Source organism: Arachis duranensis, chromosome 5, assembly GCF_000817695.3.
Source record: "Arachis duranensis cultivar V14167 chromosome 5, aradu.V14167.gnm2.J7QH, whole genome shotgun sequence".
Lineage (NCBI taxonomy): Eukaryota > Viridiplantae > Streptophyta > Magnoliopsida > Fabales > Fabaceae > Arachis > Arachis duranensis.
The window spans coordinates 7,549,156-7,563,095 of NC_029776.3; the positions used below are offsets into that span (position 1 = coordinate 7,549,156).

At 32.9% G+C, this 13,940-nt stretch overlaps 2 protein-coding genes and 1 long non-coding RNA gene across 4 annotated transcripts; 1 reads left to right on the plus strand and 2 right to left on the minus strand.

Annotated features, from left to right (window-relative positions):
* The first annotated feature begins 435 nt into the window (after window positions 1-435).
* Window positions 436-4,316, plus strand: LOC107487715 (PI-PLC X domain-containing protein At5g67130). The gene is made up of 9 exons (XM_016108411.3): window positions 436-769; window positions 861-983; window positions 1,084-1,221; window positions 1,336-1,434; window positions 1,530-1,833; window positions 1,914-2,137; window positions 2,231-2,317; window positions 2,723-3,140; window positions 4,006-4,316. Exons 1-8 carry the CDS (start codon window positions 635-637, stop codon window positions 2,900-2,902), a joined length of 1,290 nt encoding a protein of 429 aa, XP_015963897.1. The 5' UTR covers window positions 436-634; the 3' UTR covers window positions 2,903-3,140; window positions 4,006-4,316.
* A 451-nt stretch (window positions 4,317-4,767) lies between these two features.
* Window positions 4,768-6,774, minus strand: LOC107487714 (F-box protein At5g67140). 2 transcript variants are annotated; one of them, XM_052262236.1, is made up of 5 exons: window positions 6,546-6,774; window positions 6,314-6,451; window positions 5,951-6,086; window positions 5,648-5,746; window positions 4,768-5,184 (listed from the first exon to the last, which is right to left on the minus strand). In XM_052262236.1, the coding sequence occupies exons 1-5, from the start codon at window positions 6,641-6,643 to the stop codon at window positions 5,020-5,022; spliced, it is 636 nt and encodes a 211-aa protein (XP_052118196.1). In that variant the 5' UTR covers window positions 6,644-6,774; the 3' UTR covers window positions 4,768-5,019. The 2 variants fall into 2 exon arrangements, with proteins under 2 accessions (XP_052118196.1, XP_015963896.1); XM_016108410.3 differs by having other exon boundaries at window positions 6,314-6,460; window positions 6,546-6,763.
* A 4,763-nt stretch (window positions 6,775-11,537) lies between these two features.
* LOC107487711 (uncharacterized) lies at window positions 11,538-12,903 on the minus strand. The gene is made up of 3 exons (XR_001591814.3): window positions 12,382-12,903; window positions 11,846-12,041; window positions 11,538-11,642 (listed from the first exon to the last, which is right to left on the minus strand). It is a non-coding gene; the product is annotated as an uncharacterized LOC107487711 (long non-coding RNA).
* Between the last annotated feature and the right edge of the window lie 1,037 nt (window positions 12,904-13,940).

Here is a 13,940-nt window from a genome sequence, read left to right on the forward strand (position 1 = left end):
ATATACGCTACAAGAAATAACTTAGTGCTGCGTGAGAGTGTCTTAGTTTCGTGTTCTCTGTTTCTTTTTGTTTCTTCTTTCTTTACACCAAAAAATGAATATTTGTTTGTAGATTTTATTTAAAAAAAATAGATATTTATTTAAGAAGTAACTTGCGAAGTGGGGCTAAACCCGAAAAGAACCCCTTTCAAAGGGTAAAATTGAAGTGCACCAGGGTGGCTTCACAAGTCACAATGTTAGTGCCTTCAGTGCTAAGCTCAAACACCGTTGCACCCTTGTCCTAAAATCTCACATAAATGCAGAGTAATAAGCATTTACCTCCTTTCTTATCCTTCTACTTCGTGTTTTTTCCTTTCGCCCTTGAATAAAAAACTAATTAACTAAATATACATAAAAGTAATGACTAATAACTAATAAGCAATGAGTGCAACAACGATGAAACTTCAAAGTAGTAGCATCAAAATAAGAGAAAACAAAAAAGAAATAATGTAAGGTGATAAAGCCCCGCCTTTGATACCCAAAAACCTATGATCAACTAACCTCTCAGTTGTTATTTCCTCCTACGCAGTGAAACACACTTTCTTCTTTCTTTAGCTTTCAAGTTTTGAAGGAGGTGGTGCGGGTGCCTGGTGCCATGTGCTGGCCTTTGTTGGATTCTCGTACCCAATGTATAGCACCTTCCATAATCATCACCTACCTCTTTCTGTCACTCTTCTTCTCATCCCTCTTCCTCACCACTTCCTCCGCATGCTTCAATGGCAATTGCCAGGTTCTCTTCCTTTTCTCCCATCTCCTTTCCAACCCAATCAACCGAACGCACTTTTTTCTTCTTTTGACATCAAAGCTGAAAACTTTGGCAGGTTCTGGAGGCATGTTCAGCTGCTACAGATTGTGGGCCAGGCCTATATTGTAGCAATTGCCCTGCGTTGGGAAGGAAAAAACCTGTTTGCACCAGAGGCCAAGCCACCCTTCCAACATCAATAGTAATATCCATTGATAAATGCTTTACTTCACTTGAAAAAAAAAGAATTTGGTTTCAAGTTTCAATTGTGGTTTGATGAGTTTCCCTTTATGGGAATCCAGGTTAATGGGTTACCTTTCAATAAGTACACATGGATCATGACCCATAATTCATTCAGCATCGTGGATTCACCCCCTCTGCCTGGTATTCAGAGACTCACTTTCTACAATCAAGAAGACACCGTCACAAATCAACTCAGGGTATGTGTTTTATGGTGAAAGCTAAAAGTAAGGTTTTTTTTTTTTTTCCCCCAAACTTTCCATACTGATTCAGTGGTTCTTATTAAGTTGTTTGATGATTCTTATATTGCATAGAATGGAGTGAGGGGACTGATGTTGGATATGTACGATTTCGAGGATGACATTTGGCTGTGTCATTCATTTCGAGGGCAATGCTTCAATTTCACTGCCTTTGTAATGATCTAACCTTTGTTGTTGATTCTTGTTATTTACGCGAGTATTTTTTCTATATTTGATTTTGTGGGGTGTATGTTTATGAATGTTGTCAGCAACCTGCACTGAATACTCTGAAAGAAGTGGAAACATTCTTGACTGAAAATCCAACAGAGATTGTCACCATTGTGATTGAAGACTATGTGCATACTCCAAAGGGGTTGATTAATCTGTTCACAAGTGCTGGACTAGTTAAATTTTGGTTCCCCGTGTCTGATATGCCAAAGAATGGAGAAAATTGGCCTACCGTAACAGAGATGATTCAGTCAAATCGTCGGCTTCTTGTGTTCACTTCTGATGCATCAAAGGAAGATGAAGAAGGAATAGCTTATCAGTGGAGGTACATGGTTGAAAATGAGTGTAAGTGCAATGCTATTGCAACACTATTTATAGGATACATGATATTGAATAACAGATTCATGTGATTCATTAACTTTCAGCTGGAGATCCTGGTATGAAGCAGGGTTCTTGCCCACAGAGAAAAGAATCAAAGCCATTAAATTCTAGAAGTGCATCACTATTCCTGCAGAATTATTTTCCAACATATCCAGTTGAAGCTGACTCTTGCAAAGAGCATTCGGCTCCACTAGTGGATACGGTGAATACATGTTTCAAAGCTGCAGGCAATATGCTGCCAAACTTTGTAGCAGTTAATTTTTACATGGTAGTTCTTGTCCTTCTGAGCTGTTAAATTCAGATTCAATAATGCATGAAATTCCTTGCAAACCCATTTCATAATCTGAATGTAATTATGCAGAGAAGTGAGGGTGGTGGTGTATTTGATGTTGTTGATAAAATGAATGGCCGTACATTGTGTGGATGTGATACAATAACTGCTTGCCAGGTTTGTCTGCTATTCTTGTTCACATTCATGTTGTCTTTATGCCATTTGTCTATGAACTTCCTTCTTCACTCTGATGTTTTCTTATTTCCATGTTTTTTCTATTACCATAGAACATGGAGCCTAGTTGCTTAAAATAACTTAGCACTAAATACAAAATCACGGAGTTATATTAGTTTTTTAAGTTCAATAATCAATGTTCATCCATTTGGAATGGTTGTCCAAATGAACAAGAAATATCAGACCTTGATATTTTTATGATATCTCGTGGTGTTTTATCGAGTGACACAGCAGAAATGTAGAATCCTTGATGTGGATGGATCTTTCTATCTTCACACAACTTCGCTGTGTTCAAATTCAATATAAAAAGTTTATGCACAAGATCATGTTATCATCACATTTTTGCAGGTAGGAGCACCTTTTGGATCCTGCAAGAACATTGCTGTACCTAGTAAGAGTCCAGGGACGAACACAGGTGGAAGCTTTACTGGATATGTGCAATTTGCTAGATCAGCTTCGCCAGACCATTTTCCAAATTGCTTGCTTGTCCTCTCGTTTTATTTCCTGCTTATCGCAATTTTGTTGTGATCATAATGAATGTTAATTTGTAAGAATACAATATACAAGCTAAGTCGTTCAAGAAGAGCTTGTGTTATCATGTGCACTGCAGTGTTGCCTCAATCTAGGATGTCATGTAATTGTCTTAGTTAGAAAATTTGATAAGCAAAATTTTGAGATTCCTGAGGCTATATTGGAGAGGATCTGCGAAGTCATCTGAGGTAGATAGTGACCAAGAGAGGTCAATAAGGCATCTGGAGCAGTTCAGGTATGTTTTTATTCTTGACAGCATAATTCTTGATGCTTACACTTCTTTTAATGAGATTGACAAAAAGATTTATAGACGATGGCATATGCATTAATCTTAAGCTAGGGTAAATTACACTGATCTCCCTGGGATTGAGCGTGTTAGAAGGGGTAAGAGAGAACAGTAGAAAAAAGGTTTGTGTGTATTCAAGTTGTATAGAATGATACAATATAGAAGGATATTTATAGGTACTAAGAGAATTAATATAATAAAGACATAATATTCTATAATAAGTATTCAGATATACTAAATAATTCTAATAAATGCTAATTGATCCTAATATATTCCGATTACACAACAGTTGCTACCTCTTTATTTTATAAAATGTGACACAGTTTTCCCTTGCAAACATGGCACTACCTCCCAGTATAAGCATGACAAATCAATGGATGGCGTGTGTAATATCATCTAAACTCGAGGAATGTCAGTGTAGTTTACTCTTGATCTTAGGCTGTTAGCAAAGCAATGTTAGCTTCTTCCAATTTAATTTATGTGGGTTTGTTAAAGATTTGAGGTGCTGCAAATTGTACTTGTTAAAAAACAGCTACTTTGGGCTTTGCCACCAATGTTTGCAATTGAGATAGTTCTTTTCCCCCAGGATTTTTGTGATTTAAACGCAATTATTGATAGCTTTTTCAGTGCCTTTATACACAAACTAATCATGAGATGGTTTCCAACGACCATTAGTTGAATACAACTTTTTGTCAAATTCTTGTTTGTGGTCAATAGGATTGTTGACATTCCAATGAAGTGGTGGATCCTATGTCTTAGATGGTAATCTGGTATCCTTAAATCATGCTATAACATTTCCTTCATTGTGTTTCAGGTAATGTACCAAGGCATCATTCATTAGTCAAAAGATAAGAAAAGGAAAATGCGTAGTACAATATCAGGATATCATGGCTGAAGCTCTTGGTCCACAGTTAAGGATTATTATAATTGTAATTTGTACCCTAACAAGTATTGTTAAGTACTTTTCACATACAATTTTATCATGTTACTATACATTATATAATGATGTGGTCCATATCAACACATGGAGCATGTGGCATTCAATTATAGAAATACTTTACCTGAGGAATCTGTATGAGTTTTGCATCGCTTTTAAGAATGAAAGGTTTTTAGTTATGCTATAAACCATATATTCCACTTTCTCTAGTTTAAAAATATACGTTTAATAGCTACGTATAGAATGAATCCTTCAAGAAGTTTCTTCAATTGGAAGATTCAGAAGAATCTAATCGTGATATGGGGTTAGATATCATGTGATCATTATTTGTTCATTATTTAATTAAATAGTGTAGTTGACGTAATTATGAACGCAGCATAAATAATTTGGGGAATTCACACCCCGAAACTTGGTAATGTAAAACATGAAACTAATGAAAGCACAAATCTCCCAGAACCTATGTTATTTCGTCATACTTATCACCAAACATTGAAAAGCAAAATACCATGTGATCTTAGTTTTCTGATATGAGATAACTTCATCCAATGGGCTAACTTGTCGTACCAGAGTTCCTCATTTCAGCATCCATATTATCATATACAATGTTTAATCATGTAAATCATGTAAGTAGACCAATCCTTTCTTATGGTTTATATTATTTATTGCGAATTCAACATTTACAACAATAGAAAGGGTCAATGAAAGGCAATAAATAAATTACAAGATGATGTTTTCTATACATGAATGAAATTTGACATATTCATCTTTTCGAATAAATTACACTTAAGAATATAAGATTACATTCTGTACATAAAATAGCAGTGATAACACTAATAATTAATAAATTAAGAATCAGCACCTTAGGCATCAATTTTAGAGCACTCCCCAGTTTTACAATTTAATCTGAAGAGTTGGACTTGTAATAAGCAAGTTTTTAAGGCTGTCCACAGGAACTCTTGTTCCCCATACATTCATTGATTTCAGTTTGGGGCATTTATCAACTAAGGCAAAAAGACCACTCTCAGTTACTTGACGGCAGCTCCACAGCACAATAGTCTGAACAAGAAGCAATCATGTATGACTTGAATGGAATACCATCAATATATAATCATCTTCATCTAGTCATGTTCAATTTTCACATCATCTTGTTATTTACAATGTTTTACTATTATTTCTCCTATGTGGATGTCATATATCTTATCTGAGTTTCACATTAGAAACTAATAGTGAGAAATCAAACATGAGAAGATTAAGCAAAATTTAACATCAGAAATTTTCTTTACTACATGAGAATTCAATTGGTAATAAGTTATTTAGGAAACCATCCTGTGTCTTTTTTCCCTGTTCTCCTGATTACACCAAAAGGAGAATTCCAGATACCTAACATCTGAGTGAAAAATGTTACATCTTACAAACAAATGTGCCTAACAACCTAACAACCCAACTTTCCTCCTTATTAGAGTATTAGGCATACTGTGAAGCATTTCGATATACATAAAATTTTATCATAATAACTAACCTTCAAATTTGGACAACTTGTTGCTATTGCAAAGAGTGATTCATCAGTGATAAATGTACCACCAACATTGAGATGCTCTAAGGATCTAGTTCTTGATATCTGTTAGAATAATAATGATAAAGAGAGAGGAGCAAAAAGGAATTAAAACCATAAGCAAAAGATTTGAAACACCTGACAAAATGCCAGAATACCAATAATCAGCATAGTCTTATCATTGTTTGTGCAATCAATAAAAGCTACGATCTAAGTAAAATCAATATCATCAAAGCAAGTTCTGGAAACAGAATTGCAAGGATGGCGTACCAGATGAATAACACCTTCATCTGTGATGCCAGTCAAACCCCAGAGTGATATGGATTTGAGATTGATGACACACTTTGCCGAAGAAATTCTGACAAGTCCAGTATCAGTTATTTGGCATCCCCAGCGGCTTCTTGGTCTGAAAATTAAAAAAGCACAATACCAAATAAATCTAGTATCAGTTATTTAACACCACCACCACCATCATCATCAACATCATCATGCAATTCTAATCACAAATCATGTCAAATATATACTATATACAAACAGATTCCAATTTGTTTGATTATGATCTGATGCATCAACTAAAAGGTTTATCTCTGAATTGTACAAACAAATATGCTATAATTAACAAGAGATACATACATGTCGAGTTTAGTGAGGTTGTAGGCATAGCGAACGAGGCGAGCGGTGGAATCATCATCCATCTTCCAACCGGCAAAGCTGAGGTAGCGTCTCCGAGCCAGAGATTCCTTCACCCCTTGCTTCCATTTCTTGCAAACACTGCTTGCTCTTTTTCATCATCATTCAGAAACATCAATTAAAATTGTATTTCTGAATTAATATTATATGTAAATACACAAACACAACAACTTACTGTGCCAAATCAGTGAAGGAGGTTAAGAGAACAAAGATATGAGCCAACAAGTCAATTGGCAACCGATCAATCTCACACTCGCACTCTGCTCCTTCCATCGTATTACACGTTAATTGCTCTTTTCATATTTCAATTATATATAATTTATAGTTTAAGAAAAACAGTGTCCTCATGTTTTCGTCATCGTTTCACCATCTTTTTCACTTGCCACGTTCTTCTTTAACTTTCACTTTTATTACATTATTATTACCATTTCAACTTTTGTACAATACAGATTCAAGAATCAGAATCTCTCGATTCTTGGATTTCTATTGGGGAGTAAAGCCAGAAAGGTAGGTACATGATCGTAGCCATTGGTGTGGAACACATTAACGTGGATGGCCTTGATTTCATCTGTTACAATATCTTCGAGTGGCTGCTAATATAAATATATTAAAGACTTGATATAGACTTTTATATATATATATATTAAATTAGATCATAAGAATAAGAATATGTGATTTTACTTTTTGAAAAAATTGCAAAAGTAAATAAAATTAAATAAAAAATATGACTTAATTATAATAAATATATTATAATATAATTATATAATGAAGTTGTGAACAAAATAATTTAATATTAAAGTCTCATATAAAAAAAAGTTTACGAATCAACACAAATACTAAAAAAATCTAAAGTTAAAATACAACTCAATTTGCATTACAATAATAAAATTAATTTTTTTTCAAATAATGAAAACTATACAAAATAATCCCATAATTTTCATTATTTTTTAATTTTTATATTTGTTTCAAAACTCTTATGTACTAAATTCATTGTTCTTCTTTAATTTTTCTCCTTTTTAAGACAAAAAAAAAATACTTTTTAAAGCTTCGATACCAAAAACTCAAATGCTGAAAAACAGTTTCAAATAAAAAATGATTAAAAATAAACAATCATATTCAATCAAACAAAATTGCTATAAGATGAAAATGATTATCCTTCCTTAGTCTTTATATGACTACTTGGACATATAAACATGAAATGAATTTTCATCAATTTTTTTTCTTCAAAAACGAAGAGCAAATATTCTCACACATCAAAGCTAATAGGGTATGTTCTTAAGAAGATTAACTTCCTATTATCAGTTATTATTTTTTTTATTGAAAAAATGTCTAAAATCATGATATTTGGATTCAAAGCACTTACTAAAAGGCACGAACAAAGTGAAAAGTAGTTTCACATATATGTACATAACTTTTATTCAAAAGAGTCGCAAGATACCAAAAATATTATAAAAGATTGAAAAAGTATCAAATCAGAAGGAAGATGAGAATGAAATTTGAATTTGTGATTTAAATAAAAATACGTTAACCAACTACTGTACTCCATAAAGAAAAGGATTTAACTATCTATCTTCATTACTTCAAAGAAACATGCTTATATAATTACCATCTATCTTCATTACTTCAAAGAAACATGCTTATATAATTATGAAAAAATGACAAAATATATCGTGTATTGTCGTTATATGTGAACAAAAATAAATAAAGCTAAGTATCACATCATGCAATATTATTAAAGACCTCTGTTAAATACTACATTTAAACTTTATAGTACTGCTGTTGGGCATCAAACTATTGTTTTGAATAAGCATTATAATGCCTCTTTTTATTTGATTAAGAATTATAATACCTCTTTTTTTATTTGACCCTTGATAATGTAACAAATATTTGTTCCAACTTGTATCATTGTATGCTTTGCAGAACTCTTTCTAACCATTGTCAAACTTGATATTACCTTATAAACAAATGTCGTCAAACTCTTATGGTGGTTTTAATGAAACAATATTGTTGCTATTAAGTCGAGGAACTTCAACAAAAAGCAAGGCTTTATGTGAAAATTGTTTACCAAAAAGACCAATATTTTCAAACTATTCTAATTAATAAAAATGTATAAATTCCTCATTAATCATACCTTGAGAAATACTAAAAAAAAAAGATGTTAGAGAAATACTTATTTAATATTAATTATTATTAGTAGTAGTAAACAAAAGATAACATGAGAGAAAGGGTTTTTTAATTTTTTAAGCGATTCAAAAACTGATAGTTACACTAAGTTATAAACTGATAGTTACACTAAGTCATCAATATCTCCATAAAAAGATGTGAACTATGAAGTTAAAAACTCGATGAGAAGGAGATTCCATAAGAACTTGGTATGCATTGTTCCTGTTAGGTGGTTCCAACTTCCAAATGCCCTTTTAATTGATTAGAAGAATTTAAAGGCCCATTTTAGGGCCATTATTGAAGTGTTTTAAGTTAAAATGATTAAGTTAGTAATTATTAGAGGACCAATCACATCTATTTATACTTTATCAATATCAAAATAAAGGTGCAAAATTAAATATGTAAAAAAATGTGCAAAATTAAGCAGGTAAAACATTTAAAATAATAGAACTACTTAAAAAAGTTTGACCGCATATTATAAGTTACCACTCTATCTTTGGTTAGATCATGAAAAACAGGCTAAGATAACTTCAAACATAATCTTCTAGTACAAAAGGGAATATAATCATCACTTCAAGAGCTTCTGTCCAGCTTACCAGCAATAAAATCTGACAGGTCTACTTCCTTCAATTAATCCTTAATTGACATTTGAATGGAATTCAACAATGCGAGCAGCTTCAAGCCAAAACTCCTACTGCTGAAAATTATCTTAGTATAAGAGTTGGGTGCCCTCAGTGGCTCCAAAACTTTTGCAGCTTCCTCTACATGGTCTTGTCAGATACCAACACTCCATTTTCCTTCATTCTCGGCCCTCTTTTCAAAACCTCCAACATGAGGTTATTCAATTCTTCGCAATAAATGTACACGGTAGAACGCCCATCACCTTCAGGGTCCTTCTAAAAGTATTAGATGAAGTTGTAAGGTTAAAAGTGAGCGATGTTGATATGGCTATGCTATAGAATCCATATCAACCAACCTAGAAACACATCTAAGAATGAGATATAAAATTAATCATGAAAAATAACAACAAAATTCTTATAATTATTACTACTCTCTAGCCACAAAGCTTAGTTTTTTGTATTTACCATAACAACAAATAGCATTAAAGCTTGTGGCACACAATAGACAACAAAAGTACCCCATTCCAAAAATCATGAACAGAGTAATGATATCCAAAGAAAAAAAAACAATTATGTAATACTTTTTTCTCAAAAAAAAAAATCAAGAATCGATATAAACCTAATCAATAATAAAATTTAGATTCTTCCAAAGAACCATCACACATAAATATGAAAAGAGCCATAGTTGATGAGAACTAATCATTGAATTAAACTTGCTTATTATTCATGATGCTCCCTAATATGACGTGATAAATACTCCGCTACTCTATCTAGTTGTGTCAATCTAAAGACAGCCTACATTAAAAATCAGAGACCAAGAGGCATCTTATCAAAAGAGTTGACGTTGTGGACCAGAATTAACACTAAATTCAAAATCAGAAGAAAATAATGAACAATAGGAACATGAAAAAGAAAAATTACTGAATAGCAATTATGAAAATACCTTATATATAATATGTTCAAGATAGTGGTGATACTAACATTTACATCACTATTAGGAAATAAATCAAAATTTAACTCCAACACCTCGATGCGTAAAAAAATTCTTCAAACAAATACTAAAATTGAGAAGCAATAAAATTAGGCCATTCCTCAAAGAGATTAGAATTCAAAACCATCAAGTTTGACCTTTTGTCTTTCTATAATCAACTAATGAAATTATTAATATCATATAAAGGGTCAAATGAATTTGGGAAAAAAAATAGAAAAAGCAATAGAAGGAAAGCTAGAAACTTGATAACCTACATGTGCCAAAAATTGGTCAAAAACAGATTCAACATATAATCAATTATTCTGTTGAACTATTTTAAGTTGTATTATATGACATTGCCAAAAGATAACTTGTTATGGTATGTCTTAAATCTTAACCGAAAGTTATTGCTACAACTCCAACCAATAAACAAATTATTTTTCACAACTGTGGTAAGTAGTTTCCATGTCTAGCTAACCATCGGAGAAGACAAAAAAAAGTCGAAGGCTTATATGACTTTGGATATACTGTATAGATATCAAAATAGTAATCAAGACAAATACTTACTTGAAAGTTATACACGAAGTAAATCGTTCACTGTGATAAGAGAGAAAAACTAAAAGCACCAAGAATATTTTCTAGACACTATTTTAATTATGTAAAAAAATAAAAATAAAAAAAGAGATGAACGTGGATTTTCTTCAAAAAGAATTAAGTTTATAAGTTAAACAAACTCATAAACATAGTCAAAAAAGACTCATAAACATTAAGGACAGCCAAAAAAATAGAGTTCAAGAAAAGACTATGAATTTATGATGAACAAACCATCTAAAGTTAAGACTTAAAAGAAAGGCATTAACCAATCATATCAAAAGTAATTGGTATCACCATTTTATTTTCTAGACTTCAAAGTTGCAGGGCAACAATAAGTGGTTCAATCTCGATCATGTCAAAAATGGGAATTTAGTTCATCAACAAATTTTCTAAAGACGGTGAATCTAAGCATAGTATGTCTATAATTAATACTTGATGATTAAAATGGAGTGTGTCGTTGCCATATGTACAACATAACTTGGACTTGTTTCACTTCAAAATCTTGTTCAAATGCATAATATAAAAATTGTAGTCCATAGGATAATACTATTTTCACGAATAAACTTTAATTATGAATGAAAAGATATATACGTATAATATCTAAGATACAGCGACAAAGGAGAATTTCCTCTAAGAAATTAACTCAGTTTTAGAAGGGAAAAGACCCAAAAATTGAGAATTGAAACTACCACCCTGAAGAGTGAAGAACATAGCCAAACTTGAGAGGAAGGAGGATAGATAAGGTAATAATAAGTAGAAGTATAATAATAAGCAAAAGCAAAAAACAAATTTAAGCAATTGAACAAAAAAAGAACTAATAGAAAGAGGTTAATGAAATTTAGGCGAAATGCAAATAGAATCCCGGCAACAACAATGAGGTTCTGGATTTTCTGCATCAACAGCTCCACACCAGACAAAGACGCGTCTGCACAACATCAGTAACATTTCAAATCTTACCGAAATTAGAACATATACATCAGATCAAATAATAAGGAACACACTTAACTTCATCATAGAAGGTACAGTTTATATAAAAAATAATATTAAAAAAACAAAGAGGAGTATGAGTAGGGATAAAATTAGAAATCTTATATATACTTTCATTTGAAGAAGACAACGACTACTTACATAAGCAGAGCATACAAAATCATCGCACCAAGACCGTTGTTGGTCGCTTCCGGTGCTGCAACTGACTTCTCTTCCGTGCCGTGTTATCGCCATCCGAATCATCTCAGCCGCACCAAATTGCATGCCCATTGATGTCGACGCCAGTATGCATCTCTCGCTCCTCCATGTCGTGTCTCTACTTCATTCCTCTACTTCCCTGTAACAAACACCGTGCCATAATACCATCAAGAACTCTCCGCTTGACAAAGAGAACAAAAATATAAGAAAAAAAAAGTGATGCAGAGATATATATAGATCTAGGAGAGAAAGACATGAGAGAAGATAGAGAAAGAAAGAGGGTTATGGTAAGAAGAAAATCGAAAGTTGATTATCTTAGAGATGGATTGAATGCTTGATAAGGTTGTGCATATTTAAAATTCAAATTTGAATTTCAATTACATGCAGATTTAGTTGGAATTAAAATTTGAAAAAACTGTAAAAGGACAGACATCAGGAAGTCTTGAAATTTGAAAATGAAGATGAATAGGGAAAATAACCTGTTGTGCTCTCTTTCATAGTGTCACTGCATGTGTTCTATGTGGCCGCGCGACTTAGTACTTTCCATCGATTTACTCTCTTCCGCCGCTGCCTCCTTCGTATCCATCACCACATCCTCGATGACCACCACAAACTCCACTGCACACACTACAACACCACCGCCATATTATGATCCACCACCATAGCAGTCGCAACCTCATCCACCGCCGTAACTCTGCCTTGGTGCGTACATGACGTCTAATCTCCACCTCCAACTTAAATTAAGAAGATTATACAAAAACAGAATCAGTGAACGGAGGAGGAAAAAAGGAAGAGGAACTGAAGGTGAAGAAGGTGAAGGAGAAGAACCGAAAAAGAGGAGGAAGAAATAAAACTGAAAACAAAGAATGGAGAGAATTCCCTTTTTAATTTTGATTTTGAATTCAAAATTTGAAATTTGAAATATCAGGTTGTGTACATGTAAAGCAAACGGAGAAAAAGGGGATAGAAAACTCAGGCACAATGTTCAGAGGAGTAGTGAAAATGTGGAATGAGGATGGTTTGATAATGGGGTGTTATTGTAATAAAGATCATACATTAAAAATTTGAAAAAAATCGTGAGGATGCCACGTAGGATTAATCACTACGGCATAAACCTTCTTTTAAAGGATTGTTATAGGATGATTGCGTAAAAGAAAAGCACTTGCACAATATTTGAATATTTTCCCACTTTTCTTGTTTAACTTGCTGTATATTTGTTTTATTTTCTATTTTTCTAATTTACCTATTAGTATATTATAATTTAAGTTGATAACATATATTTTTATAATTTTTAATGTGTAATTGTTAATATCTAAAATACATATTTTTTTTGTCAGGTCGTTATTGAAAATTACACGAGCAAAAAAAAAATTAACAATGAATGAGGTTTTGATTGAATTGATGAAGAAGAAGAAAAAAATGCAGATACAACGCGGTATTCGAATCAGGAAAAAAATTTTAAGAAAATATCTTTTACAATTTTCTCTAACCAAATTCGAAAACGCTTAGCCTTCAATATAGCATTTTTTCACGTAACGAACTTGCCATCTTGGCAAGACTATGATCAGCTATAATGTTACTTCATCCCATAATATAATTATCTATTTAATTAGGTCTTCTTTTGGTTCTAGATAATTTGAACTCATTGCTGGAGGTCCACTTCACTCTCTTCACTCTCCTGATTTTATAGTTCTTTTCTGTTAATGACTTCTTCAATTGAGTTTTCATTTGAGCCAATGTTATGAGAGCTAACATTTATCCTCTCTCCCATAATGACCTTGTCCTCAAGGTCAAGTTCAGGGAATAATCTCAGCAACTCGTTTGCATCTTTTCAGGTGGTCACTTTTCGTGTAACATCCTCCTAATCAACCAGCAGTTGCACACGAAGACCCTCAGGCATCACGATTGTGCGGTGGTTCAGAATCATGATGGAGTGCGGTTGTAGTGATGATGGCAACTTGGGTTCTAGCACCATCTCTGACGGAAGCTCTCCAACGTACTGTTTTAGCACTGAGACATAAAAAACAGGATGCAAGGC

Bases quoted from the DNA above. Each gene is read 5' to 3' on its own strand.
- LOC107487715 (XM_016108411.3), top strand. From the start codon at position 635: ATGTGCTGGCCTTTGTTGGATTCTCGTACCCAATGTATAGCACCTTCC. The intron at 1,222-1,335 runs GTATGTGTTTTA...TATATTGCATAG, and splicing joins CCGTCACAAATCAACTCAGG to AATGGAGTGAGGGGACTGAT. The intron at 1,435-1,529 runs GTAATGATCTAA...GAATGTTGTCAG, and splicing joins GCTTCAATTTCACTGCCTTT to CAACCTGCACTGAATACTCT.
- LOC107487714 (XM_016108410.3), bottom strand. From the start codon at position 6,643: ATGGAAGGAGCAGAGTGCGAGTGTGAGATTGATCGGTTGCCAATTGAC. The intron at 5,747-5,950 runs GTACGCCATCCT...TTATTCTAACAG, and splicing joins ATGAAGGTGTTATTCATCTG to ATATCAAGAACTAGATCCTT. The intron at 5,185-5,647 runs GTTAGTTATTAT...CTTCTTGTTCAG, and splicing joins CAAGTTGTCCAAATTTGAAG to ACTATTGTGCTGTGGAGCTG.